Raw genomic sequence first — 26,916 nt, 5'->3', positions numbered from 1 at the left:
ATATTTTTCATATAATTATGGCTCCTTTAAAAGAAACAGCACTGCTCTAGAGAAGTTTTTATTTGTAATCCAAAGAAGATCAGCTTATTTTTCCACTTAGTTATAGAAATTACCACCAAGTAATAGGCAATAAGAGAATGAAAGTTCTTTTATAAAGTCAAAGGAAGTCATCTCCAGAGTCAGAGAGTAATCAATCCACATGCAGCTCAGTACTATTTATTCCTTTGCAAAATGCTTCAGTGACATACATTATGGTGTGTATACACGAGTTCTATATTTGCATTATGTGGAGGCTTAAGTACTGAATTCCAATTATTCCACATTCACAGAGAAATATATCCACGTATTACACTTCCATTCATACTCACTACATAAATGTTTTCTTTAAAGTTGCACAGAAAAATAAACATAACACTGCTGCAAACAGATGTCTCCACCTGAGTTTCACAGATTTATTTCTTTTTCTTCCAAATTACATCAAATATCACATGGCCCTCAAGTGGTCCCTCTGGACCACACGTGAGAGGGTGGTCATCCCCCCTTCAGTAGCATCCCTTTCCCTCTGGGAACCCAGAAGGAATAATGATGCTTGCTGCTGTGGTGTCGGACCATTTTCTTCTGTTGATTATCTGATGTTTTGGGAAATACCAGCTCCTCTCCATCTATATGTATTTTAAAACAAAAAAACCCAATGTCATTCTTTAAACTGTTAAGAGGCCTCCCATCCAGTTTCTCATGTTAATTTCACAACTGTTAATTAACTGCACAAATATCATACTGCTCTGATTTTTTTTTTTTTTTTTTTGCGGTATGCAGTCCTCTCACTGTTGTGGCCTCTCCCGTTGCGGAGCATAGGCTCCGGATGCGCAGGCTCAGCGGCCATGGCTCACGGACCCAGCCGCTCCGCGGCATGTGGGATCTTTCCAGACCGGGGCACGAACCCGTGTCCCCTGCATTGGCAGGCGGACTCTCAACCACTGCGCCACCAGGGAAGCCCCTTGCTCTGATTTTTTAAAGTTAAAAATGGATGAATATGGCAAATTTCTCAAGAATTAAAACAGAGTATTAATAAACAGAATTTAATGTTCAATGTAAGCAACACTTAAAAATGAATTTATTGCGACTCTTATCAATAAAATGACATCATTTCACCAGAAGGAGAGGGCAATCATGTTGGTGTCTTTCCACTTTGATTTGCCCTCACATTTCTATGCTATGTTTTTCTCCTATAAGATTTTTGTGGCTAAAGGGTATCAAAACTGTCTGTTATGCTTCAGGGGCAAGCATAAAGGGCCAGTCATTCTGTAAATGAAAACAATTACAATAATTGTAACTGAGCAAAGCATTTCTGAGGTCCACTGCTGGAGGAAGATGTGCTGAGGTAAGAGTCATTCTCTTCTTCTTCTCTCCTGGAGGTAAGAGTCATTCTCTACTTGCTGCCTCTTCTGATCTTGGGGAAAGATGCACCTTCTTTAGACTCAAGACTTACTCTGTTTAAGTTCTTAATATCTAGAAGTCAACAAAATGTCACCCAGAAACACTCAAAACTGTATTAGACTACAAAAAGAAAATAAGAGAGCTTCTTATAGGTTAAATTGTGTCCCCCCAAAATATGTCATACTAACCCCCCCAGAGCATGTGAATGTGAACTTATTTGGAATTAAGATCTTCGCAGATGATCAAGTTAAGATGAAATCATTGGGGTGGGGGCTAATCTGATTGTGTCCTTATAAAAAGAGGAAATTCATACACAGACATGCACAGTGAATATGCCACATGAAGATGAAAGCCGACATCAGGGGTGATGTATGTAAAAGCCAAGGAACACACAGATTGCCAGCAAGTCACCAGAAGTTAGGAGAGAGTCCAGGAAAAGGATTTCTCTCACAGCCCTCCAAAGGAACAAACCCTGCTGACATCCTGATCTCGGACTTCTGGCCTCTAGGACTGTGAGACAATACATTTCTGTGGTTTAAGCTGTCCAGCCCTGTAGCACTTTTTAGCAGCCCTAGCAAACTAATTCTCTGCTACATTAAGTATTCCATGCTATGAATAAAATAAGAAAGAAAGATAAATGAATCCCTGTGGCTTTTCTCACATTCCAAATCTGCTAGAGTCTAAAATGTAAGCGGGAGAAGTTGGAGCAGGGCAGTGGGGTGGGCCGCATCTGCTTCCCCCGTGTGCACTGCAGCTTGGAGTACATCTGGACGCACAGCCTGCTGGAAAGTGAATGAATTTTCACAGTGAGCATTCAAATGGTAGATTAGTGTTTCCAGGTGCTTATGTCCAACCATCAGTCCTGCTTAAAAATAGCTGGAGTGTGCCACAAGTAAATGCTTTTATCTCTACTGCTATGCGAGGATGAAGGAGAACCACTTTGCCAGGAGAACATCCCAGGACTGTGTGTAAAGGGCACAGGTGTCCATGTCAGACCCTCACTAGCTCTGTGACCTTGGACAGTCAGTTAGAGACATGATCTCTTAGAAGTACTTCTACTAAGAAGAAGTCATTTCTTACTTGTCTTCTTATTTTTGAAATATATTAATCTAATTGTCTCCAAAAGCAAAATATTTAGGAATCCTTCACTATTCAAGCGTTGACCCTAAAATAATAAAAAAACACAAGATTACCATTTCAATGAATACTTTTTTAAAATTAAGTTATAAGACTATTTTCTTACATATAAAGAATTAAGAATAAATATATTCTACTTAAACTGCCCCCCTCAGAATAATGTAGTCTCAAAAAAAGACCCCAAAAACATCAATTAAAGAAAATAAATGGTGTTACAAACTCATATTGATAAAATTTCAGAAACATGAATATCATAGATTAAAGAAATCTGAACACTAACTTAAATAGCAATATATTTCATTTTTATATTAACTTTTAAAACGTTATTAGTAACTAAAAAATTATCCTGAGAAGATTCATCTGCCTTGTGAATTCATTTTATCAAACAGTAAATGTGACTTGTTCATGTTTAGAACACTGGAAACGTGTATTTTAATATTTTATGTAGTGGGACCGTCCTTACAAAAGCTTTTCCCATTGCTTATATTGTTTAAAGTGAGGCAAAATCTCACATATAATTGTAAATACTTCCTTCATCCTTTCCTGTATAAACTCCTTTTTGATGGCTCCTGCTATGTATACTCCACATATGCCAGAATTTAATCATTCTTAAATCTTCCGTGGTCTTTTAACAAAATGGAGGTTTTTACTTATAAATTTTACGTAAATTTTAGATTATTTGTAGTAGAGATACAAAATTTTTATTTTATTATGAATCTGTGAGAATCTAATTGAGAATCCCAAAACACAGTTTTGGCTATATACTTTTCCTTTTTTTTTTTTTTTTTGCCAGTAAAATTTTCCTTCACAGTGTGCAAAATTATACTAAGTGAAAATTAGTAATAAACACAAGTAACTAAACTGAATGTGGGCAGTAACATCTATAATGTATGCTATAAATATTCATATTATATTATCTATATAAATAAATAGTACATTTATTTATTTCATGACAATCCTACCTTATATAGTGCAACTAAATATCACAAAATAGCTCTTGTACTAGTAAAAAAAATTAACCAATTTGGGTTTTGGTGGTTATTTTCACTCTTAGCTAAGCCTTCAAATCACCAAGTGTACATTAGTAAGTACAGCAAAGGCACAATTGAGTTTCCATTTTCAGTCAGTAATTCATCAGTCACATGATCTCAATGTCAAATCACCTTCTTGAGGGGGATGGTTTGGATCCATTCCATGGAGTTCACATCAATGATATCCACTGCATTTTCACTGTACACTGAGAGATATGGGGCATTGTAACCTGGGACAAGTGGAGCAGGTGACAGCAAGCATGGACTTCATGATTCATTTTTTAATTGGAATTTTTATTAGGATAATTATAGATTCACATGCAGTTGTAAGATTAACACAGAAAGATCTCTTGCATGCTCTGCTCAGTTTTCCCCAATGTAACATTTTGCAAATCTAGCATACTGACATTGATAGAGATGACCTATCCATCTCAAGCAGATTTCCCCAGTTATACTAGCACTCATGTGTGTGGATGTCTGTGTATGTCTGTTTGTGTGTGTGAAGGTATATACAAGTATATCATCTGTGTAGGTTCAGGTGTCTACAGCCAAAGTCAAGATACAAAATAACTCCAAGGATCCCTCATTGTGCCTTTTTATAATCTCACTCACCTTCATTCCATCCTCCCCTCCTTCCTTAATCCCTGGGAATCAGTATATTCTGTACTCCATTTCAAAAATTTTGTCATTTCAAAAATGCTACATGAAAGGAATCAATTTCCTCTAAGATCAGGAACAAAACAAGGTTGTCCACTCTCACCACGATTATTCAACATAATTTGGAAGTTTTAGCCACAGCAATCAGAGAAGAAAAAGAAATAAAAGGAATTCAAATCAGAAAAGAAGAAGTAAAGCTGTCCCTGTTTGCAGATGTCATGATACTATACATAGAGAATCTTAAAGATGCTACCAGAAAACTACTAGAGCTAATCAATGAATTTGGTAAAGTAGCAGGATGCAAAATTAGTGCACAGAAATCTCTTGCATTCCTATACACTAATGATGAAAAATCTGAAAAAGAAATTAATGAAACACTCCCATTTACCATTGCAACAAAAAGAACAAAATACCTAGGAATAAACCTACCTAAGGAGACAAAAGACCTGTATGCAGAAAACTATAAGACACTGATGAAAGAAATTAAAGATGATACAAACAGATGGAGAGAATTACCATGCTCTTGGATTGGAAGAATCAACATTGTGAAAATAACAATATTACCCAAAGCAATCTACTGACTCAATGCAATCCCTACCAAACTACCAATGGCATTTTTCACAGAACTAGAACAAAAAATTTCACACTTTGTATGGAAACACAAAAGACACCGAATAGCCAAAGCAATCTTGAGAAAGAAAAACAGAGCTGGAGGAATCAGGCTCCCTGACTTCAGACCATACTACAAGGCTACAGTAATCAGGACAGTATTGTACCGGCACAAAATCAGAAAGATAGATCAATGGAACAGGATAGAAAGCCCAGAGATAAACCCATGCACATATGGGCACCTTATTTTTTTTTGTGGGGGTGGGGGTTACGCGGGCCTCTCACTGCTGTGGTCTCTCCCGTTGCAGAGCACAGGCTCTGGACACGCAGGCTCAGCAACCATGGTTCACAGGCCAGCCGCTCTGCAGCATGTGGGATCCTCCCGGACTGGGGCATGAACCCATGTCCCCTGCATTGGCAGGCGGACCCACAACAACTGTGCCACCAGGGAAGCTCTGGTCATCTTTTTTTTTTTTTTGGTCTCCTTATTTTTGATAAAGGAGGCAAGAATATACAGTGGAGAAAAGATGGCCTCTTCAATAAGTGGTGATGGGAAAACTGGACAGCTACATGTAAAAGAATGAAATTAGAACACTCCCTAACATCATACACAAAAATAAACTCAAAATGGATTAAAGGACCTAAATGTAAGGCTTTAAAACTCTTAGAGGAAAACATAGGCAGAACACTTTATGACATAAATCACAGCAAGATCCTTTTTTACCCACCTACTCGAGACATGGAAATAAAGACAAAAATAAACAAATGGGACTAATGAAACTTAAAAGCTTTTGCACAGCAAAGGAAAACATAAACAAGACTAAAAGACAACACTCAGAGCGGGAGAAAATATTTACAAATGAAGCAACTTACAAAAGATTAATCTCCAAAATTTATAAGCAGCCCATGCAGCTCAATATCAAAAAAAAAAAAAACAAAACAAAAAAAAACAGGCCAATCCAAAAATGGGCAGAAGCCCTAAATAGGCATTTCTCCAAAGAATATATACACATTGCCAACAAACACATGAAAGGATACTCAACATCACTAATCATTAGAGAAATGCAAATCAAAACCTCAGTGAGGTATCAACCTCACACCAGTCAGAATGGCCAGCATCAATAAATCTACAAACAATAAATGATAGAGAGGGTGTGGAGAAAAGGGAGCCCTGTTGCACTGTTCATGGAAATGTAAATTGATACAGCCACTATGGAGAACAGTATGGAGTTTCCTTAAGAAAATAAAACTAGAACTACCTTATGGCCCAGCAATCCCACTACTGGGCATATACCCCGAGAAAACCATAATTCAAAAAGTCATGTACCACAATGTTCATTGCAGCTCTATTTACAATGGCCAGGACATGGAAGCAACCCAAGTGTCCATCGACAGATGAATGGATAAAGAAGATGTGTCACATATATACAATGGAATATTACTCAGCCATAAAAAGAAACGACATTGAGTTATTTGTATTGAGGTGGATAGACTTAGATCTGTCATATGGAATCTAAAAAAGTAAAAAAAACTGTTCTGAAGAACCTAGGGGCAGGACAGGAATAAAGACGCAGAGGTAGAGACTGGACTTGAGGACACAGGGAGAGGGAAGGATAAGCTGGGACGAAGTGAGAGGGGCCTGGAAATATATATACTACCAAATGTAAAATGGATAGCTAGTGGGAAGCAGCCACATAGCACAGGGAGATCAGCTCAGTGCTTTGTGACCTCCTAAAGGGGTGGGATAGGGAGGGTGGAAGGGAGACACAAGAGAGAGGATATATGGGGATATATGTAAAGTTGATTCACTTTGTTATAAAGCAGAAACTAACACATCATTGTAAAGCAATTTTACTCCAATAAAGATGTTAAATAAATAAATGGAATCATATGGTATTCATGATTAATTATATCTGCTAAGTCCAAATACATTATAAAAAATACCTTCAGAGTGGAATCCAAAGAAAATCCCATAATAATATTATATTATCATATAATATCTGCCTCAAAATCTTTTTTTTGATACACAGGGTTAACATAAATTAAAATGGCACATAAATGATGCGCATGGGTCAAATTATATAGTACAACACGTATGTAAAGTCTGACAACAATCTTTCTAACACCTACATCTAACAGCAGCTTTATTAAGAAATTTCATAACATTTCAAAATCTGTGGTTCCTAAACCAGGTCAACTCCCAAAAAGAATATAGTGTAAGATTAGAAAAGTATATCTGGGGAGTGAAATTAATGAGCAAAGCAGAAAGAACTTCCAGCCAGTAACATTTTTGGAACTTTCCACTTTATTAATAACAACATCTTATGGCTCCTGAATACTCACCTCAACATGAATATGTCTCCCCATTAAAGCAACAGCAATATAATTAACAACACTTCCTACACTCATGTTGTGCCATCTCTTCCCTTTTTCCTGTGGTCAACTCTTGAAAGTGTCATTTACATTTCACATCCTCCACTTCCCAGTCCTACTGACACCCAGTCCATGGCAATCTGACTTGTGTCTTAACCCATCCATTAAAACTGCTCTCACTACAAGCCATTAACCGTCCATTATTCCTAAAACCAACAGACACGTTTCAGTCTTTGTCTTACTTGAAAGCTCAGCAATACTTGCCTCCTACAATTCTCCCTCTCAGTTTCCTTTGTGGGCTTCTTGCTCTCTGACCATCTCTCTAATATTTATGTTTCTTGGTCCTCTGGCCTATGTCCTATTCTCTCTCACTCTGTTTACTCTCGCACTGGAAGTACAAACTCAGCGTGTCCAAGGAACCAGGCTGATAATGCCAGAAACTAGTCATTGATTTTAGCTTTACCACAAATGGGATGGCCAGACATTGTGTGCTCTGATGCGTTCAGTGTGACATACAAAACTAGTAAGAAATTACTCTTATTAGAAGCCATTAATGCTCATTTTCAGTTGTAGGAAATTCAGGATGTAGAGGAAGAAGTTAGAAAGCACCACGAGGAAACAGACAGATCCAGATTGTAGAACATCCTACAGTAGAGCAAATCAATGGTGTGGAAAACCACTAAGGATTAAAAGATATTTAAGAGATAACCATAACATGCCATGTGTGGACCATTTTTGGATTCTGATTCCAAGAAATACACTGTCAAAAGAGATGTCTTTATGATAATCAGCAATATTTGAATATGGACTACTGGATGGTAAAAAAGAATCATTGGTAATTTCTTCAGAGGTGATAATAGCGATGTGGTTTTATGAGAAAATGACCATATTTTTAGAGATGTATGTTAAAGTGTGTAGAAGTGGAATGAAAATAATGTTTGGGATTTTATTTCAAATACTTCAACAACTCAACAAAAAAGAAAAAATATTAAGTTATCATATCCCTTCCTCCTCTGTCCATCCGAATCTGTCCCACCTTGTGTTTTATTATCTCAGTAATATCAGTGGCATCACTCATTTTCTCAACTAGGAAATCCTGATTCTCTGGTCCCTGAGCTTCCACTTCTAATCAAAGCTTTGTAAAGCAAAGTTTTTTCAATTATATCTCCTCAATATCCCTAAACTTGTCTCCTCTCCATCCCAACTGTCTCTACCATACATAATTTTAATCCACAATTTCTACAATGACCTCCTAGTTGGTCTCTTGGGCTCCAGTCTCACCTCTAATTTATCGTTTACCTCACCACTAGAACCTAGGGATTTTTCTGAAGTGCAACTCTAGCCATGTCAGTGCGTCTGTGATCTGGCTCATGAGAACTTCTCCAGTCCCATCTCTTGAACTCTTATCTTGAACTCCATGCCTGAAACAGTGAACTTATTATAGTTCCTCACAAAATGCTGTATCAATGGCCTTTTCCAGTTATGACAGAGTCATCTGCCATTAGAATTACCCTCCCACCATCAATACTTATAAAAATGGACAAGTCATATGAAATAACTGTTTTTAGGCATTAGTTAGTAGGAAGCACAGGACTGCCATTCATAAAAGAAGATAAATATATAAGGTGGGTCCCACATTCCCCTGTTTCTCTGCCTAAGGGAAATTTCCAAAACTGCTATGCAGGAAAATGGAACCCAAGCAGAGAGTTGAAGTTTTGCCAGACAGAGGAAACAGATTCTAATGTGTCTGGAATTTGTGAGACAGAGTACACAGAGGAAAGAGCCACAAAGAAAGGTGTCCCAGAAATCTGCACAGCTGTTCCCTTGAACTTCCTGGCCAAATCCAAAACTGCACACAGACAGAGCAAGATTCCACAAGACTCACACAGAGCATTGAGAGTGAACAGAAATTTCATAGGTAGTACAGTGCTGGAAAGACATTAGATTTCTGAACCAGAATAGAGAGACATTGGTGAAAACTCTAGGCATTCACTTGAGACCCAGAAAGGCCATTCTTTGGGCATGAGGACTAGAAGAAAAGACAAAATAGGCCCACCCTAACAAAGTCTAATTCCAAGACTCAGCAAAACTAAAGTAATTCATCAGTAGGTTGTTTGTCAGAACAAAACACACAACACCCTCTAGAGAAATACATAATATAACCCAGAGTCCCTGTATCATAGCATTCATAATGTCCAGCAAAGATTAAAAAAAAAAAATAAGACCTGTAAAAAAGCAGGAAAATAACAGCTTTAATCAAAAAAAAAAAATCAGTAGAAGCAGGCCCATAGAGGCCATATGTTGGAATAATTATAAATAATTGTATAAATAGTTTAAGACTTTGTGAAAAAATATAAACAAATTGGCAGAGAGGAGAAATCTAGCAAAGAAATGGAAATTTCAAAAAGAATACTTGAAATTATAGAACAGAGGAATATAATACCTGAAATGCTTAAAAATCCCTGGACAAACCAGGCGTAAAAGATCAGTGAAACTGAAGATATAATCAATATAAATTATCTAAACTGAAGTAGAGAAGGAAAAAAGATTTTTAAAAAACAGAGCCTCAACAACTTGTAGAACAAAGTCAAGAGGTCTAATATACATGTAATTGGATCTCCAGAAAAGATAAAATAGGTTAAAAAAAAATTTTAGAAAATATAATGTCTAAACATTTTCCAAAATTAATGACAGATATCAATCTTCAGATCCAAAAAGTCCTGAAAATCCTCAGCAGAATACATACAAAGAAACTCACATGTAAACACATCGCAGTCAAATTGCTGAAAACCAAAGATAATGAGAAAATCTTAAAGTCTGCCAAATAGAAAAGACAGAGGGAACAACAATAAAAATGGTTGATTTCTCACTGGAAACAATGGATACCAGAAGAAAATAGAATGACATTTTTTAAGTGCTGAAAGAAAAAAATGCTTCTCATTTTTTTAGCTGGCCTTTCCAGACTCACCAGTTTGGATTGTGTCCCTCCTACATGCTCCTGTAGAATACTGTATTCCCCTATCACAGCACTTGCTTAATTTAATTATTGATCTCATATCATGATTATAATCTCAATAAAGATACAGACTATTTCACCATGTTTAATATTGTGCCCTTAACTTTTAGCATAGTAAGTTCATATTAAGTGCTCAATTACTATTCTCTAAGTGAATTAAAAATGCTGTATTAAATTTATAAAATGATGGCCTGCATCAATGAAATATCAAATAGGCTAAAATTATTTAGGAACATTCTATGTAGACTTTACATAAGCTAAATCTAAAAGGCAAAATGTAATCTACTTAGTAAATATTTCTTATGGTTAATTAATGCTTATGTGATTTTCAGTGACCATGAAGATATCTACTTAGGACCTTACAAAAAGCAACAACCTGAATTAAGAATATATTCAAGGTAAATTATCCTATGAATATAGTATAAATTAAAGGCTAAGTTATTTCACATGTATGACTTAGATATAACTTCTTTAGAGCTATTCTACTTAAAAAGACATAGACAACTTAGGAAAATTCTTCAGTGATGTAGTTTTCAAAAATAAAACCATCATTAACAATATTTAGTCATATGATATAGAATTGTAATAACAAGGTTGGAAAGGTACAGAGAGACAAGGAAATAAATTGTAAGATAGCCTTACGGAAATAACTTGGATTTGCTGACCACATCAGTTCAACTGGCCTAGATCTGAGGCCCCTGTTGTCAGTGTAAATGCCAACGCTCTTAAAACATAACAGATACTCAGTACTAGAGATCTCAGTTGCACAGAGAGCGTCCACTGGTTGATGTGCAATAAATGACAGTGTAGGGTCATGGGAGTGCAGCATCCTGTATGGAGTTCCTTCTCTCCTCAAGGGGTATCTCAGGAATCCTGATTGGAATCCTACACAGAGCTATTTGCTGAAGATGCCCATCCACTGGACATTGGTTGGGATTTGGAGCTCTTTAAATTTTCTGTGAGAAATTTTCTTGCTCTGAAACAGCTCATAACAGAAGATTTGGCTTTTCCTAGCCACACAGAGGCATGTATGGGCCCCTTGGCACACTGTTCCAGAAATCATGGTCTCGCACCCTTTGGTTTCTGCCAGCTTGTGAATATCAGTCTTTCGTCCATCCAAAGCTGACATGGGAAACAGCTGCACATGGTGACTTCGTCCTGAGATCACTGCAACCATCTGGCCATGGGGGATAAGCTCAATCTGGTGAATCTTCTTCATGTAGCCAATGCGAATAATTTCTACACAAGTAAGCATATTTGTAAGTCATTTTAAAATTCTAAATAACTTCTGTTTACTTATTTCAACTGTTCTCCAAATTTTACTCATAAGCAATTAAGACATTTTTCCCAATAAAAATGATCTGATAAATCTTCTTAGTGTCATTAACTTGAGTAATTTCTCTACAAATAAAACAGCAAGTCACCTTCAAATAACAATGCTTTCTTATTTTTTTATTTTCTTTATTGAGGTATATTTGACATATAACATTATATTAGTTTCAGGTGTACAACATAATGACTCAATATTTGTGTGTATTGAGAAATGGTCACCACAATAAATCTAGTTAACATCCAACATTGTAGATAATTACAATTTTTTTCTTGTAATAAAAATTTTTAAGATCTACTCTCTTAGCAACTTTCAAATACACAATATAGTATTATTAACTATGATCATGTTGCTGTACATGACATACCAAGGACTTATTTATTTTATGATTGGAAGTTTATACATTTAAAACCCCTTCACCCATTTTGCCCATTACCCCCACCTCTGGCAACCACAGATTGTTTTCTGCATCTATGAACGTGTTTGTTTAGATTCCACATACAAGTGAGATCATATGGTATTTGTCTTTCTCTGACTTCTTTCACTTAGAGTAACAACCTCGAGGTCCATTCATGTTGTCGTAAATGGGAAGATTTCTTTCTTTTTTATGGCTGAATATGATATTCAGCCATGATATATATATATATATATATATATATATATACATACATACATATATAACGTATGTATGTGTATACATCTCACATCTTTATCCATTAATCCATTGGTAGACACTTAGGTTGTTTCCATATCTTGACTATTACAAATAACACTGCAAGGAACATGGAGGTGCGATATCTTTTCAAGTTAGTATTTTTGTTTTATTTGAATAACTATCCAGAAGTGGAATTGCTGGATCATATGGTAGCTCTATTTTTAATTTTTGAGGAACTTCAATACTGTTTTCCATATGGCTGCAACAATATACATTCTCATCAACAGTAAACAAGGGTTCTCTTTTCTCCACATCCTCACCAACACTTATTATTTCTTGGCTTTTTAATAATAGCTATTCTAACAGGTATGAGGTGATATCTTATTGTGGCTTTGATTTGCATTCCCCTAGTGATCTTGAGCACCTTTCATGTATCTGTTGGCCGTCTGTATGTCTTCTTTGGGAAAATATCTATTCAGGTCCTCTGTCCATCTTTTAATCAGATGGCTTAGTTTTTTTGCTATTGAGTTTTATGAGTTTTTATATATTTTGGATATTAACCCCTTATCAGCTATGATTTGCAAATATTTTTTCCCATTTGGTAGGTTGCCTTTTCCTTTTGTTGATGGTTTTCTTTGCTGTGCAGAAGGATGTTTTCCTATTTTAAAATTCTTTCCAATTATTACTCCAATGGATTTAAATCAGGTTCTAATAAAATCACAGACATAAACTCAAAGGGTAGGTTTGAGAAGGACCAAAAAGGGATAGGAAGAGCATAAGAGATCAAAAATTATATAGGTTAAAAAAATAATAATAATTATTCCATAGATAACATAATTACCTTAAACATAAAATTAGCATAATAAAGCACTAAACTCAGTCCTGAGATTCCAGACAGCAAGGCGAACACACTCAATGTCTGACAAGTGGAAATATACTGCTTTTTCTTTTTCTTTTTTCTTTTTTTGGCCTTGCAGAGCAGCTTGCAGGATCTAGATCCTACCAGGGATCAAACCCAGGGCCCCGGCAATGAAAGTGCCGAGTCCTAACCCCTGGACCACCAGGGAATTCCCAATATACTGCTTCTTTAGGGAAAAAAACTGTCCTTTTTTTTCTGGCACTAAATTGATTCTTTCATTACACAAATATTTGTTGATTGACTACTATGTGCCAGGCACTGTTTAAGTGCATAAGATACAGTGCTGAACAAAAAGAGACAAGTCCCTGCTCTTATGCTGGCACCTGGTGGACTTTTCATGGGTCTCCTCACCAGGACTGAGTCACCCACACAGCATGGGAAGCCTTCAATGGAGAATAGCTAATGCCCTTCAAATGCAGATTCTCCTTTAACTAACTTATCATTAGAGTGCAAGACATTCAAGAGAACATCTATATTACAATGACTCCTCTTCATTTCATCTACTCCCCCATTTCTCCCTCAAACAACCATTAGATCCAAACAAAAACAAACAAAACAAAAACAGAAACAGAGAACTCTTCCGTCTTATCTGGGAAGTATTCACTTTATGTTGTTACTCTTTGTGGTGTCAATGTACTAGTGGGGGAGGGGGATTCAAGCAGAAGTGTTTCCTTTCATGAACCAACTTCAAGATGGTAAACTAAGTTCTTACAGCGCACTTATTAGATAAAATCGCTTGTGAAGATATTTGGACACACTACTATATATAAAATAGATAACCAAGAAGGATCTACTGAGAGCTCTACTCAATCTTCTGTAATAACCTATATGGGTAAAGAATCTGAAAAAGAATGAATACATGTGTATGTATAACTGAATCACTTTGCTGTACACCTGAAACTAACACAACATTGTAAATCAACTATACTCCAATAAATTTTTTTTTAAAAGATATTTGGGCTCTGAAAGATTATGGATCTCTGAAAGTAAAAAAGTCATCATTTGACTTGAAAGCACATCGAACCAGATGTGGAAATTTTCTTTTACAGAAAAGAAGAGAACAACCTGATATTATTATTATTAGAGTTTAAAGTTATTCCAGAACAGTAAACACTCTCCTTACCATCTAAGGTAACGTGGACAACAAATAACCCTTCTTCACTTCCCAGAGCGATTCTTTTGTGATCTATATTTGACACATAAATTAAAATATCAAGTATTTTGGGGGGCAAACATTAAGTGAAGCTAATAAGATAAACTGGACAAGTTTATCAATGTTGAAAAAGTTTCGAAGTCAAATTAAATATATATTTAGCAATACTACAGTGAAAAGAAACATAAGAATAAATAATTGGCACTATGATTTTTCTTTCACATTACAGAAATAAGCATAATAAAACATTACTTTTCTCAATAGAAAGATCATTTTGCAAAGTAATCTTTATGAATACTTGGAGAAAGTATAATATTCAAGTAATGATAAACTGTCAAATTTTCTATAAGTGATGTTTCATGAATGAAAAAATTTTATAAAATAATTTGGTGACCTTGGCCTGAGCTAAAACAGCATGGGGAGGTATGTCACAACATAGTGAGAACTAAAAAAGTGTAAAGATAGCACATTAAGTGAAGGCTTTGAATACAAAGCACAGACTTTACATATATAAACTCATTTAGTCCTCTCCATAACTGAAAAACTGGAATTATCTGCATTTAACACATGAAGTTTAGTAGCTAGCTCCGTGACCCCCAGGAGGAAATAGCTAAGTGGCTCTATTTTCACCAGCATCTAATGCAGAAGAAATGCTGTTTAAGAAATGCAAGTATTCTTGTCTATTGATAAAACTTTCAGTATTGATCTTAGCAATTCATTCATTGATTCACTTGATTTTCACTTATCTATTGAGTATTGGGCATTGGGATTTGAAAGACAGTCTCTGCCCTTAAGGTAGGTAGTTCACAGTTACACACAGGGTCACACCCCTTATGTGTTTGGGGCCAGATGTGTTTGGGAACTCATAATTTTTCAGACTTGAAAAGGTAGATTGAAAAGACTTGAAAGGTAGATTAAAGAAACACCCTTTCAGGCAGGGCCTGGGGAGCCATCGTATAATCAAATATATTTTTGCAGAGAATCTGATGAGTCGCTGTGGGATAGAAGTGGAAAGACAACCCTCCACCCCCAGGTAAGCCTCATTCACTCAGGTTTTGCTGACAAATGAATTGTGGATAAAGTTAAGGTTTTCAGATTTCAACATTGGGGCTGTGGTGAAGTGTAGGAACCTAGCAGGATAAATGTCGTAACTCCATACCTATGATTGCAGCTGTCTGGGTGGTTTTGATCAGGGGTAGCTTGCTGTCATAAGTCTCTTTCAGAACATAGACTGAGCTGTCTCTGGAATTACTTTTTCTCAATATTTTGTGCAATTCACTCAGCACACCCACCCACTCACTCTTCTCATTCTCGCTATCTGCTAAGATTGGGATTGAATATCTATTACTAGGTGCTGAGAGCTGGGAAGCTGTGACCTAGAATGATTTAAGGAATATCTAGGTTATAAGAAAGCAAACATTCTTTATGCCAGCCTGTCTAGCATTTTTCATAAATCTCACCATTGTTAAACGACACTTGTAATACAGTTACCCTCTTCCTAGTAGTAAAATAGATGACGTGAGTATCAGAAGCAGGCCAAAAGCAAAGTGTCAGAATCACGTCTACTTTGATCCTCATAAAACTACCGGTGTTCTCTGACTACCTAAAATCTTGTACTTCATCAAATGAAAATAGATACCATTTATTGAATGCTGACTCTGTACCAGAAACTGCTCTAAGAAATTGACATGTGTTAATTGATTAAATCCTCACAGAAACCTCAGTGGGTAGTTACTGCTATTCTCTCCATTTTATCAGTGAGAGGACAGGAGCACAGCAGGGTAGAATGCAGGCAGTCTGATGCCAGGACCTCCACTCTGAGACTTTCTATTTCTTTAATTCTAACACACAGCTTTGCATCTTTAGCTTATCTCTGAAACGGCAATATGTTCTGCAATGGCAATTATCATAATCAATTGTGATATTACAGAATGTTAAGGAGTTTTTTGTTGTTAAGTTAGAAATGTTCAAAAACACTTGTTTTCCTGGTTGCTACATGCCTATAACTTACATTATACTAGTAAATGGCAAATCAGATTTAAATTTTAAGATATATGATTAAGCTAGCAGAACTTTATATATAAAACTTTCTTTTGTGAGCATGAAGTTAGCAGCAATGACTTTATAAATTCCCACTGTAAGTCAGTTCCAAATGGCCAGGTCTTTGTAGTCTCTTGCCGGTTGGGTACAGTCTAAATAGATGTCTATCTTTGCACTAAGGAACTAAGAATACTCCTGTCTGGCCTTTGTTAAACCAAGATTCCTAGGTTGACTGTAACCACATGGGTCTCGAGGGGATAACAGTCCTTTGCTTTCTCTGTCACTTTATTTAATCCATTCCAGACTCACTTTTATTTTTTACATGAATTTTAAACAGCAGAGTGTCTATATTTTAGAGTTTGCAAAACAACATCTTTCCCCAATTTTTCCATTTTGTACTCTTGGTTTGAATCTGAATTATGACTTCAAAATGTTGCCTCAGAGGAGACTTATTTTACAAAGTACCTCTAGTTTTAGAAGTTGCATATTCATGCTACTGCAGGTCCATGAATCGACGATCTTCCTCTATGTCTGATCTGGAAGTATATGGTCTCTATTCCTCTGTTACTGTTTTTTCCTTCTTCTTTCACACCCCCCACCCCAGTACCATTCTGCTTTGTAAGCTTCCCCTGTTTTCAGCTATGAATTATATCTGTCCTGTTACCTTAGTGTGGAATGAATGGACACCCTCAGGAACATTTGTATTTTAAGTCTCAGATTTAACTGTAGAATGAAAGATGTGACACCTGCAAAAAGCTATTTATAGTATTTTTGAATAAGAATAAAGGGCTAGATTTCTTGTGGCAAGTGGGAGAGGGAGAGAAACTATCTCACAGCACTTCTAAAATCTCAACCTCCAGGTACCTTCAGTAACTCAAGGAGCCCTGACCCCTAGGAACAGGCAAAAAAGAGATGAAACAAAACATACAAGGGATCCAATGGCAGTATGCACACTTACCTTAAACATACGAGGCATTTCCTTTCTCCTTGCAGGAATAAAATCAGAGGGCCAGACTGAACTCACAGAAAGTGCTCCATCCCTGAAGGAAAAGCGAGACACTGGGAGGGAGCAGAATCACCTGAAAGTGAGTAAAACAATAAATAAGCATAATCCTCAATTTTAATTTCCTTGATTTTTAACATTCTTCTTTTCAGTAACTGACAATGGTCAAAATATTGTATCAGCAGTACCCTGCCTGTCGCATATCATCAGAAAACGCAAGTTAACTCTGGGCTGTCCCTGATTCACCGTTCACAGGGAACTAGGAAGGAGCACCTGTCTGACTCCAAAGCCATGGTCCCTAGAATATGGGCCATGTGCCCTCAGATCAGCTCATCTGTATATGTTTTAAATGTTACCAAGATAGACTTGACATATAATAAACTGCACGTTTTTAAAGTGAACAATTAGGTAAGTTTTGATTTATGTATACACCTGTGAAACCATCACCACACTGTAGATAATGAACATGTCCATCACCCCCAAAAGTTTCTTTGTACAGCTTGCAACCCCTACCCCCCATCCTTAGCACTCCTCCCTCCTCCCCCACTGATCTGCTTCCTGTCACTCTAGATTAATTTACATTTTCTAACATTTTATAGAAATGAAATATACAATATGTAGTCTTTTTGTCTGGCTTTTTCTCAGCATAACAATTTTGTGATGCATTCATGTTGCCACATGGATGAATACTTCATTTCTATTTATTGTTGAGTAATATTTCATTGTATGGATATGCCACAACATATCTGTTCACCCATTAATGGGCATTCGGTTTGTTTCCAGTTTGGGGCTATTTTAAATAAAGCTGCTATGAATGTTCATGCTATGCTTTCTCTTGTAGAAATATCTAGGAGGAGAATGACTAGATCATATATTAGGTGTGTGTTTAGCTTTTTATTATATGATTTACAAAGCAATATATGAGAGATCTAGGTCCTCCACATCCTCCCAATACTTGAAATGATCTTTTTAATTTTAATCTTTCTTATGATGTGAAGTGGTACCTCATGGCTATTTTATTTGAATTTACCTAATAATTAATGGTGTTGATCATGTAAGTATCTGTTATGTGCTTATTTGACATATGTATCTTCTCTATTGAAGTATCTTTTTAAATCCCTTGCCCATTTTTTAATTTTTTTTAAAAAATTGGGCTATTTTCTTATTATTGGGGTGGCCAAAAAGTGCGTTTGGTTTTTAAATAAAAATAAAAGACACATTTTTCATTTCACCAAGAACTTTATTGTACAATGTATTCACCCTTTCTTTCCACTACCTTCTGCCATTTTTCAGGCAACTCCATAATTCCATCTTCCCCAAACATTTTATCTTTTTGAGCAAAGAACTGTTCCAGGTGCCTTTTACAGTCTTCCAGGGAATTGAATTTTTTTCCATTAAGAGAATTTTGTAAAGACTGAAATAAATGGAAATCCAAAGGTGTAACGTGTGATGAATACGGAGGATGAATCAGAACTTCCCAGCCAAGCTGTAACAGTTTTTGCCTGCTCATCAAAGAAACATGCCATCTTGCGTTATCCTGATAAAAGATTATGCGTTTTCTGTTGACTTATTCTGGACGCTTTTCATTGAGTGCTGCTTTCAGTTGGTCTAATTGGGAGCAGCACTTGGAATTAATCATTTGTTTTTCTGAAGGAGCTCATAATAGAGGACTCCCTTCCAATCCCACCATATACACAACATTACCTTCTTTGGATGAAGACCGGCCTTTGGTGTGGTTTGGTGGTGGTTCATTTCGCTTGCCCCACAATCTCTTCCATTCACATTGTTTTACAGTATCCACTTTTCATTGCCCATCACAATTTGTTGTAAAAATGGAACTTTTTCATTACGTTTAAGTAGAGAATTGCACACGGAAATATGGTCAAGAAGGTTTTTTTCACTTAACTTATGTGGAACCCAAACATCAAAGCCATTAACATAAACAAACTTGTGCAAATGATTTTCAACACTTGATTTAGATATTTTGAGTATGTCAGCTATCTCCCACATAATTATAACGTTGATTGTTCTCAATTAATATCTCTATTTGATTGCTATCAACTTCAACTGGTCTACCGGACCATGGAGCATCATCCAGCAAGAAATCTCCAGCACGAAACTTCGCAAACCACTTTTGACGTGTTTGATTAGTCGCAGAACCAGCTCCATACACTGCACAAATCTTTTTTTGCATATCAGTTGTGTTTTTACCTTTCTTGAAATAATAAAGCATAATAGGCTGAAAATGTTGCTTTTTTCCTTCCATCTTCAATATTAAAATGGCTACACAAAAATTCACCAATTTTGATAATTTTTTTTTTTTAATGCACGCCGATATGACAGCTGTCACATACAATCTAACAAAATTGTTTCAAATGAAGTCAAAGACATCTTAGTGCTACTAGAGCCATCTTAGAGAAAATAACAAATGAACCTTTTGGCCAAACCAATACTATTTTAAGAATTTTTATATGTTCTAGATATAAGTCCTTTGTCAGATATTTGATTTGCCCCCAGTCTGCAGCTTTTATTACTTCTCTTGACAATGTATTTCAAGGAACAGAAGTTTTAAATTTTGATGAAGTCCAATTTATCAATTTTTAAATTTTACCTGTTGTGCTTTGTGTTGTATCTAAGAACTATTTGCCTTATCCAAGATCAACAAAGTTTTCTCCCATGTTTACTTCTAGGTGCTTTATAGTTTTAGGTTTTACATTTAGTTCTATGGTCTATTTTGAGTTAAATTTTGTATATAGTATAAAGTATAAATCAAAGTTGATTTTTTTACACATAGATATCTAAAATTCCAATTTCATTTGTTGCTAGATTTTGCAACTTGTTGAAAATATTGTATATATTAAAGTAACAGAAAATTCAGAAATATAGTTACAAATGTTTTATATATGAAAGTATATTTTATGTGCATGTTAAAAATACATATGTAAATATATTTTATATGTATATTAGAAATGTTATATATATTTCTAGGTTTGTTTGTTTTTTCAAAGTTGTTTTGGCCCTTCTAACTCTTTTGCATTTTCCTATGACTTTTAGGATCAGCTTGTCAATTTCTACAAAAAGAATTAAGAAGCCTACTGAGATTTTGATTAAGACTATGTTAAAACTATTGATCAATTTTGAGAACAATCACATTTTTTAAATACTGAGTTCTGCAATGCATGACCACAGTCTCTCTATTTATTTAGATCTTCGTTAATTCTTTCATCAATATTTTATAGTTTTCAGTGTACAAGTCTTGCACATCTTTTGTCAGATTTATTTCTAAGTATTTTTTAATATTTATTTATTTTCCTTATTTATTTTTAAATTATTTTTGGCTGTGTCAGGTCTTAGTTGCAGCACATGGGATAATCCTTGAGGCATGTGGGATCTTTTTGTTACAGCACACGGTGTCTTTGTTGTGATGCTTGGACTTCTCTAGTTGCGGTGTGCGGGCTTCTCTCATGTTGTGGCTCAAGGGCTCCAGAGCACATGGGCTCTGTAGTTTGCAGCACGCAGCCTCTCTCATTGAGGTGCACAAGCTCAATAGTTGGGGCTCGCAGGTTTAGTTGCCCCAGGGCATGTGGGATCTTAGTTCCCCGACCAGAGATCGAACCCATGTCCCCTGCACTGGAAGGAGGATTCTTTTACCACTGGACCACCAGGGAAGTCCCTATGTTTTGATGCTATGGCAAATGGCATTACTTATTTAATTTTGATTTCTGATTATTTGTTGCTAGTATAAAGAAATGCAATTTATTTTATATATTGATCAAGCGTCCTGCAAACTTGCTAAATTCATTTATTAGTTCTAATAGCTTCTTTGTAGATTACATTGAATTTTCTCCATAGATATTCATTTTGTCTATGAATAATTTTGCTTCCTTCTTTCCAACACGGATGTATTTTATTTCTTTTTCTTCCCTGGCCTGGATTTCCAATACAGTGTTAAATAAGTGCGTTGAGACCGAACATCTTTGTCTTGTTCCTGATCTTAGGGAGAAAGCATTGAGTCTTTTGCTGCTAATTATGATGTCAGCTGTGGGATTTTCATAGATGCCCTTTATCAGGATGAAGACGCTCCCTTCTAAGTGTTCATCAAGAATACATGATTTTGTCAAATGTGTTTACTGTATCTACTGACATGATCTTTTTCATTTGTTGATATGGTAAAATACATTGATTTTTCAATATAAACCAACTTTCCTAAGATACACTACACTTGCTCAAGATGCAATATAATTTTTACATAATATTGGATTCAATTTGCTAACATTTTGTAGTTTTCCTCACATACATGTGCTGATCAGTAATCTGCTGAATCCTCAAGCTAGATCCTCTGTAGATTCATGCAGAGGTAGTGCATGCTCTCAATCTCTCCCTCCCTCCCTCCCTCCCTCCCTCTCTCTCTCTCTCTCTGTCTCCCTCACTCTCTCCTGTCTAGCTCTGTACTTTGTCCTGTGTACTCTGGCTACTGGGTCTCTCTGGACTCTCAGCTTCATCTCTTCAGTTCAGGGAGTTCACCTGGGTCTGCCTGGGATTCCACTTTCTGTGTTATATACTGGAAACTTTCACAAGGCAGTAACCTGGGGCAAGTATAGAGCTGATCTCAGTTATTTCCCTTCATTATCTGATATCCAGAACCTTAAATCAGTTCTTTTGTTATTTCACGGGGAAGGTTAAATATAAATATGGCCCCTGTTACCCCATCTTGGTTGAAAGTAGAAGTCTGTTTGATTCAGCTCACTTGATAATTTTTGGCTTCTCCAACACTTAGAACAAACTCATTTCTTTCCCCCAATGCTATCATTCTCCACTACATCCCTACAGCTGTCAATGTGACCCTCAGTTTTTCAGTCCTGATGACTTAAAACCTCAGTACCATCTGGTATTGCTACTCTTTTCTTCATCTTCCTTTTTCTGCCACTCACCACGTCCCATGAGGTCACTTTAGTAATATTTCCTGCACCTGTCTCTTCTTCTGTAATTCCTGCAGCCACCACTTTAACGCAGACACTCATTTGATCTGAAGGATGGACAATTGTAAGCTGGACTTCTTGGCTCCAGCACAACTTTAATTTTCTCTGTCCCCAAAATGAAACACACACACACACACACACACACACACACACACACACACACATACACACACACACACACACACTCCCAAACCAACTTATTGAAAATCTACATCAAGAATAACTTTCTGGGCTTCCCTGGTGGCCCAGTGGTTGAGAGTCCGCCTGCCGATGCAGTGGGCACGGGTTCGTGCCCCGGTCCAGGAAGATCCCACATGCCACGGAGCGGCTGAGCCCGTGAGCCATGGCCACTGAGCCTGCGCATCCGGAGCCTGTGCTCCGCAATGGGAGAGGCCACAACAGTGAGAGCCCCGCGTACCACAAAAAAAAAAAAATAAATAAAGAGTAACTTTCTGAAGTCACCTTCAAGATTATCTAGTTTCCTGTATCAGTTATTCAAGGTAATACCAAAGTTCTGACAAAGATGACATTAGCTGAGGTGAAGAATATAAAACAAAGTTTGTGAGTAAGGAATCAAAATAAGACAAGATGAATGTAGAGACCCACAGAATCTGTGATAAGGAGAAAGTTCAGGCTGAGCAAGCACACAGCCATCACAGTGCCGGTTACACCTGGAAAAGAAGTATAAGGGAATACTATGAATAAATGTCTCACTACCTGGAGCCACAGGAAGTGAAAGGACCACCCAGGGAGTGTGCAGAGAAGGAAGAAAAGAAGGCCAAGGACAGATGCTCAGAGACACTAAGAGAAAAGTGTAGAGGAGCCGAAAAGGTGCAGAAGAATCAGGGGGAGCAGAGAACATATTGCATTTCCCCAAAGGATACACTTTCTATAAGTTCATCGATTCAATTTTATTAAACACTTAAAGAGTGTCTGGAGTGACATTTGCAACAATGGCAAAGTAAGGATCTCTGAAGATTCTCTCCTTCATAAAAGAAATGAGAAAACTAGCAAAATTCATCAGACAACTTTTTTAGAACTCTATAAATTAACCAAGGTTTGTGGCAATCTGAGGAGGATTTATTTAAAATAATAAAGAAAAAAAAAAGCTGAATCTTGGTAAGGAGTATGAGCTTTGTGGTAGTTTAACTCGCCCTAGGCCCATGCTCCATTTCCAGCTCCTCAGTAGCCTTGAAAAATGGCAGCCTGCATTCACAGTGCATCCTAGAAGCCACTGGACACCTGAGGGAGCTGGAGAGTAGAAGGAGGAAGGAGAAAGGAGCTGGAGTATTAGGCTTGATTCAGAGGTCTCCCGGGGAAAAGTCTATTCCCCAAGGGGAACTCATAAAAAACTATTTCATGCAAGCATTTTAACTGCATAGCTGCCTATGCAGTGCTTAACAGCTGGACAAAATAATAGATTAACCAAAACTCTTAAAAGGAGAAGTTAGAAAATGAGATATCCATAGGGGTTTTGAAAAGGTCTGACATATTGCTGAGAATCTAGAGCATCATGCACATGCATAGAACTGTGAACATGCTTAGGGCTATGCATATGCTCAGGAAAGACCAGAGAAGGACATAAGTTCTCACCTCTGGCTGACATTGGATGCATAGATGAATGTTTTTCATCAAATTTGGGAGGTTTTCTGACATTATTTCTTCCAATATTCTTGAGGCTTTGCACAAGTATAACGTGTTGTCAACGGCCTGGCTGAGTGTTGAAGAAGTGACCCCACTTGCACACAGAGCTCTTCAGCAAAGTGTGGGAGATTCACTGGTTCCAGATATTTAAAGAAATCTCTGCAAAATCATTAGCTAACTACTAAGCTAATGAAGTAGAGACGTCAAATAACTACACATGACTAAGAATAAAGACTTTATGGATTAGTTTGAAAAATTCACTGAACAAACAAACAACTACAACAAACAACAATAACAAATCCTGGAGAAGAAGTAGAATTTGATAACTAGAGCTGACAATAGTATTACTTGAAATGTCCAGTTTAAAAAAAAGTGATACTGTATGACTTGCAAGGAAGCATAAAAGTATGACCAATACACAGGAAAAAAGCAATCAATAAAAACTATCTCTGAGGAAACCCAGATGTTGGATTTACCAGACAAAGATTTAAATCAGCTATTTTAAATATGTTTGAAGACCTAAAGGAAATCATGCCTAAAGAACTAAATGAAACTATGAGAATGATGTCTCACCAAGTAGGAAATATAAATAAGGAAATAGAAAATACAAAAAAGAACCAAACAGAAATTCAGAGGTTGATGAGTACAATAACTGAAATGAAGAATTTACCAGAAGGGGTCAACAACAGAACTGAGCAGGCAGAAAGCAGAATCACTGAACTTGAAGATAGGTCAATTAACATTATCCAATCTGAAGAAAAGAAAGAAAAAAGAATGAAGAAAAATTAGTAGAACCTCAGAGTCCCTTGGGACACCATGAAGAATACTAAAATATATATAACGGGAGTCCCAGAAGGAGAGGAGAGAGAAAAGGGGTCAGAAAGGATAATTGAATGAAAATCTCAAATCAATATATAACCTAACTTTCCATCTTGAGAAACTAGGAAACGAAGAGCAAACTAAACTCAGAACAAGGAGAAGGAAGGAAATAATAAAGTTTAGAGTGGAATTAATAAAACAAGAGAAAATCAAGAAAACCAAAAGTTAGTTTTCTGAAAAGATCACCTAAAATTGATAAACTTTTAGCTAAACTGACCAAGAAAAAAATGAAAGAAACCTCAAATTACTAAAGTCAGAAGTAAAGTGGGAACATTACTTCTGACCTTTCAGAAAATAAAAGAAGTGTAAGGGAATACTATCAACAAGTGTATGTCCCCAAAATTAGATAATCTAAAGAAAATTGAAACATTCCTAGAAAAACACAAGGTACTAAAGCTGACTCAAGAAGATGTAGAAAATCTCAATAGACTTATAACAAGTAAAGAGATTGAACTAGCAATCAAAACATATCCCATAAAGAAAACCTCAGGACCAGATGACTTCACTAGTGAATTCTACCAAACATATTTAATACCAATCCTTCACAAACTCTTTCAAAAATAAAAGAGAAGAGAGTACTTTCCAACTTAATCTGAGGTCAGTATTATCCTAATACCAAAACCAGGCAAAAATATCACAAGGCAACAAAACTATAGACCAATATCCTGTTAATATAGATGCAAATATCTTCAAAAATTCTATTGAACCCAATCCAACATATTATAAAAAAGATTAGATACCATGACCAAATGGGATTTATCCCAGGAATGTATGATTGGTTTTATATACAAGAATCAATTAATGTAATGCATCATGAGAATTAAGGGGAAAACAATCATGTGATCTTCTCAATAGACACAAAAAAAAACCATTTGTCGAAATCCAACAGCCCTTACAGATAAAAACACTCAAAAAACCAGGAAGAGAAGGTCGTTTTCTCAACCTGATAAAGGGCATCAGCCATGAAAAATAATGAAGTATTGATACATGCTACATGGGTGAGTCTTGAAACATTATGCTTAGTGAAAGAAGCCAGTTACAAAACTCCACATGTTGTATGATTCCATTTATATAAAAATTCAGAATAGACAAATCCATAGAGACAGAAACAGATTAATGGTTGCTGGGGCTGGGGGCAGGGGTAAATGCAGAGTGACTGCTAATTAATAAAGGTTTCCTTTTCGTGTGATGAAAATGTTCTAAAATTAGATTGTGATGATGGTTTTACAACCTTGTGAATACACTAAAAACCACTGGGTTGCCCATTTTTAAATGGTGAATTTTATAATATATGAATTATATCTCAATATAAAGAGCATCTGGTTTTAAGGTTGTATTTCCTTTTCTGCTACACACACACATACACACACACACACACAATAAGAATATAAACTTCTGACTAAAAATAAATAAATAAATAAACTCTTACAAATATTACACAATTATAATCCATAACTAAGAGGTAATGATGCAAACTTTAGGCAGAAATCTTCCATTTTAAAGTTCACATGGCAATGGAGAAAATTAGAAACTTAACATAAGTTAAATGACAGCACTATTTTTAAAAATTTCAGAAACCACTTTTATTCCCAGATTTTTTGATAAAAAATAATCTCCCTTTCGAAGCTTACCTCATGTCAATCACTTGACTAACTACAACATTGGGTTTTGAGTCTTCTTCATCCATATCATACAGGAAGAGTTTGAAGTCACACACTAGAGCCAATGCCCTCTGCCATCCTTTTTTCATCCCTGCTTTCTTTGGAATCTTTAGTTTTTATTTTTCAAAAAACAAATAAAAGCAATCCAAGCTGAAACATCAAATACTACCCATTTATTACATATAAAATTAAAATAATAAAAATGAAAAAAAATGTGTTACAAATCTACCACTTGTTAAAGATTGGAACAGAACTACATAACATAATTCCTTTGAGGACTAAACAATACTTGGGTGGTGAAAATACGATCAATACAATTTCCATTAACACTAGTCACAGCGTTGCCTCTACATAAGATTAAATTCAATTTTGGTAGCCTCAAGTTCAACTCAG

At 36.2% G+C, this 26,916-nt stretch overlaps 1 protein-coding gene across 1 annotated transcript in view; it reads right to left on the bottom strand.

Annotated features, from left to right (window-relative positions):
* Positions 1-531: 531 nt before the first annotated feature.
* LOC137228409 (serine/threonine-protein kinase MRCK alpha-like) overlaps positions 532-26,916 on the bottom strand; it is a 45,074-nt gene continuing 18,689 nt past the window's right edge. Inside the window, 9 exon segments of the mRNA XM_067745494.1 lie at positions 532-662; positions 2,518-2,602; positions 3,738-3,835; positions 5,578-5,586; positions 10,912-11,499; positions 14,288-14,350; positions 15,477-15,693; positions 17,316-17,397; positions 26,494-26,630. Of these exon segments, the coding sequence (XP_067601595.1) occupies positions 532-662; positions 2,518-2,602; positions 3,738-3,835; positions 5,578-5,586; positions 10,912-11,499; positions 14,288-14,350; positions 15,477-15,693; positions 17,316-17,397; positions 26,494-26,630 (1,410 nt within the window).

The sequence above is a fragment of the Pseudorca crassidens genome, chromosome 7 (assembly GCF_039906515.1).
Source record: "Pseudorca crassidens isolate mPseCra1 chromosome 7, mPseCra1.hap1, whole genome shotgun sequence".
Lineage (NCBI taxonomy): Eukaryota > Metazoa > Chordata > Mammalia > Artiodactyla > Delphinidae > Pseudorca > Pseudorca crassidens.
Note: the sequence above shows the minus strand (reverse complement) of the source record. Positions and strands in the feature narration are given on the sequence as shown.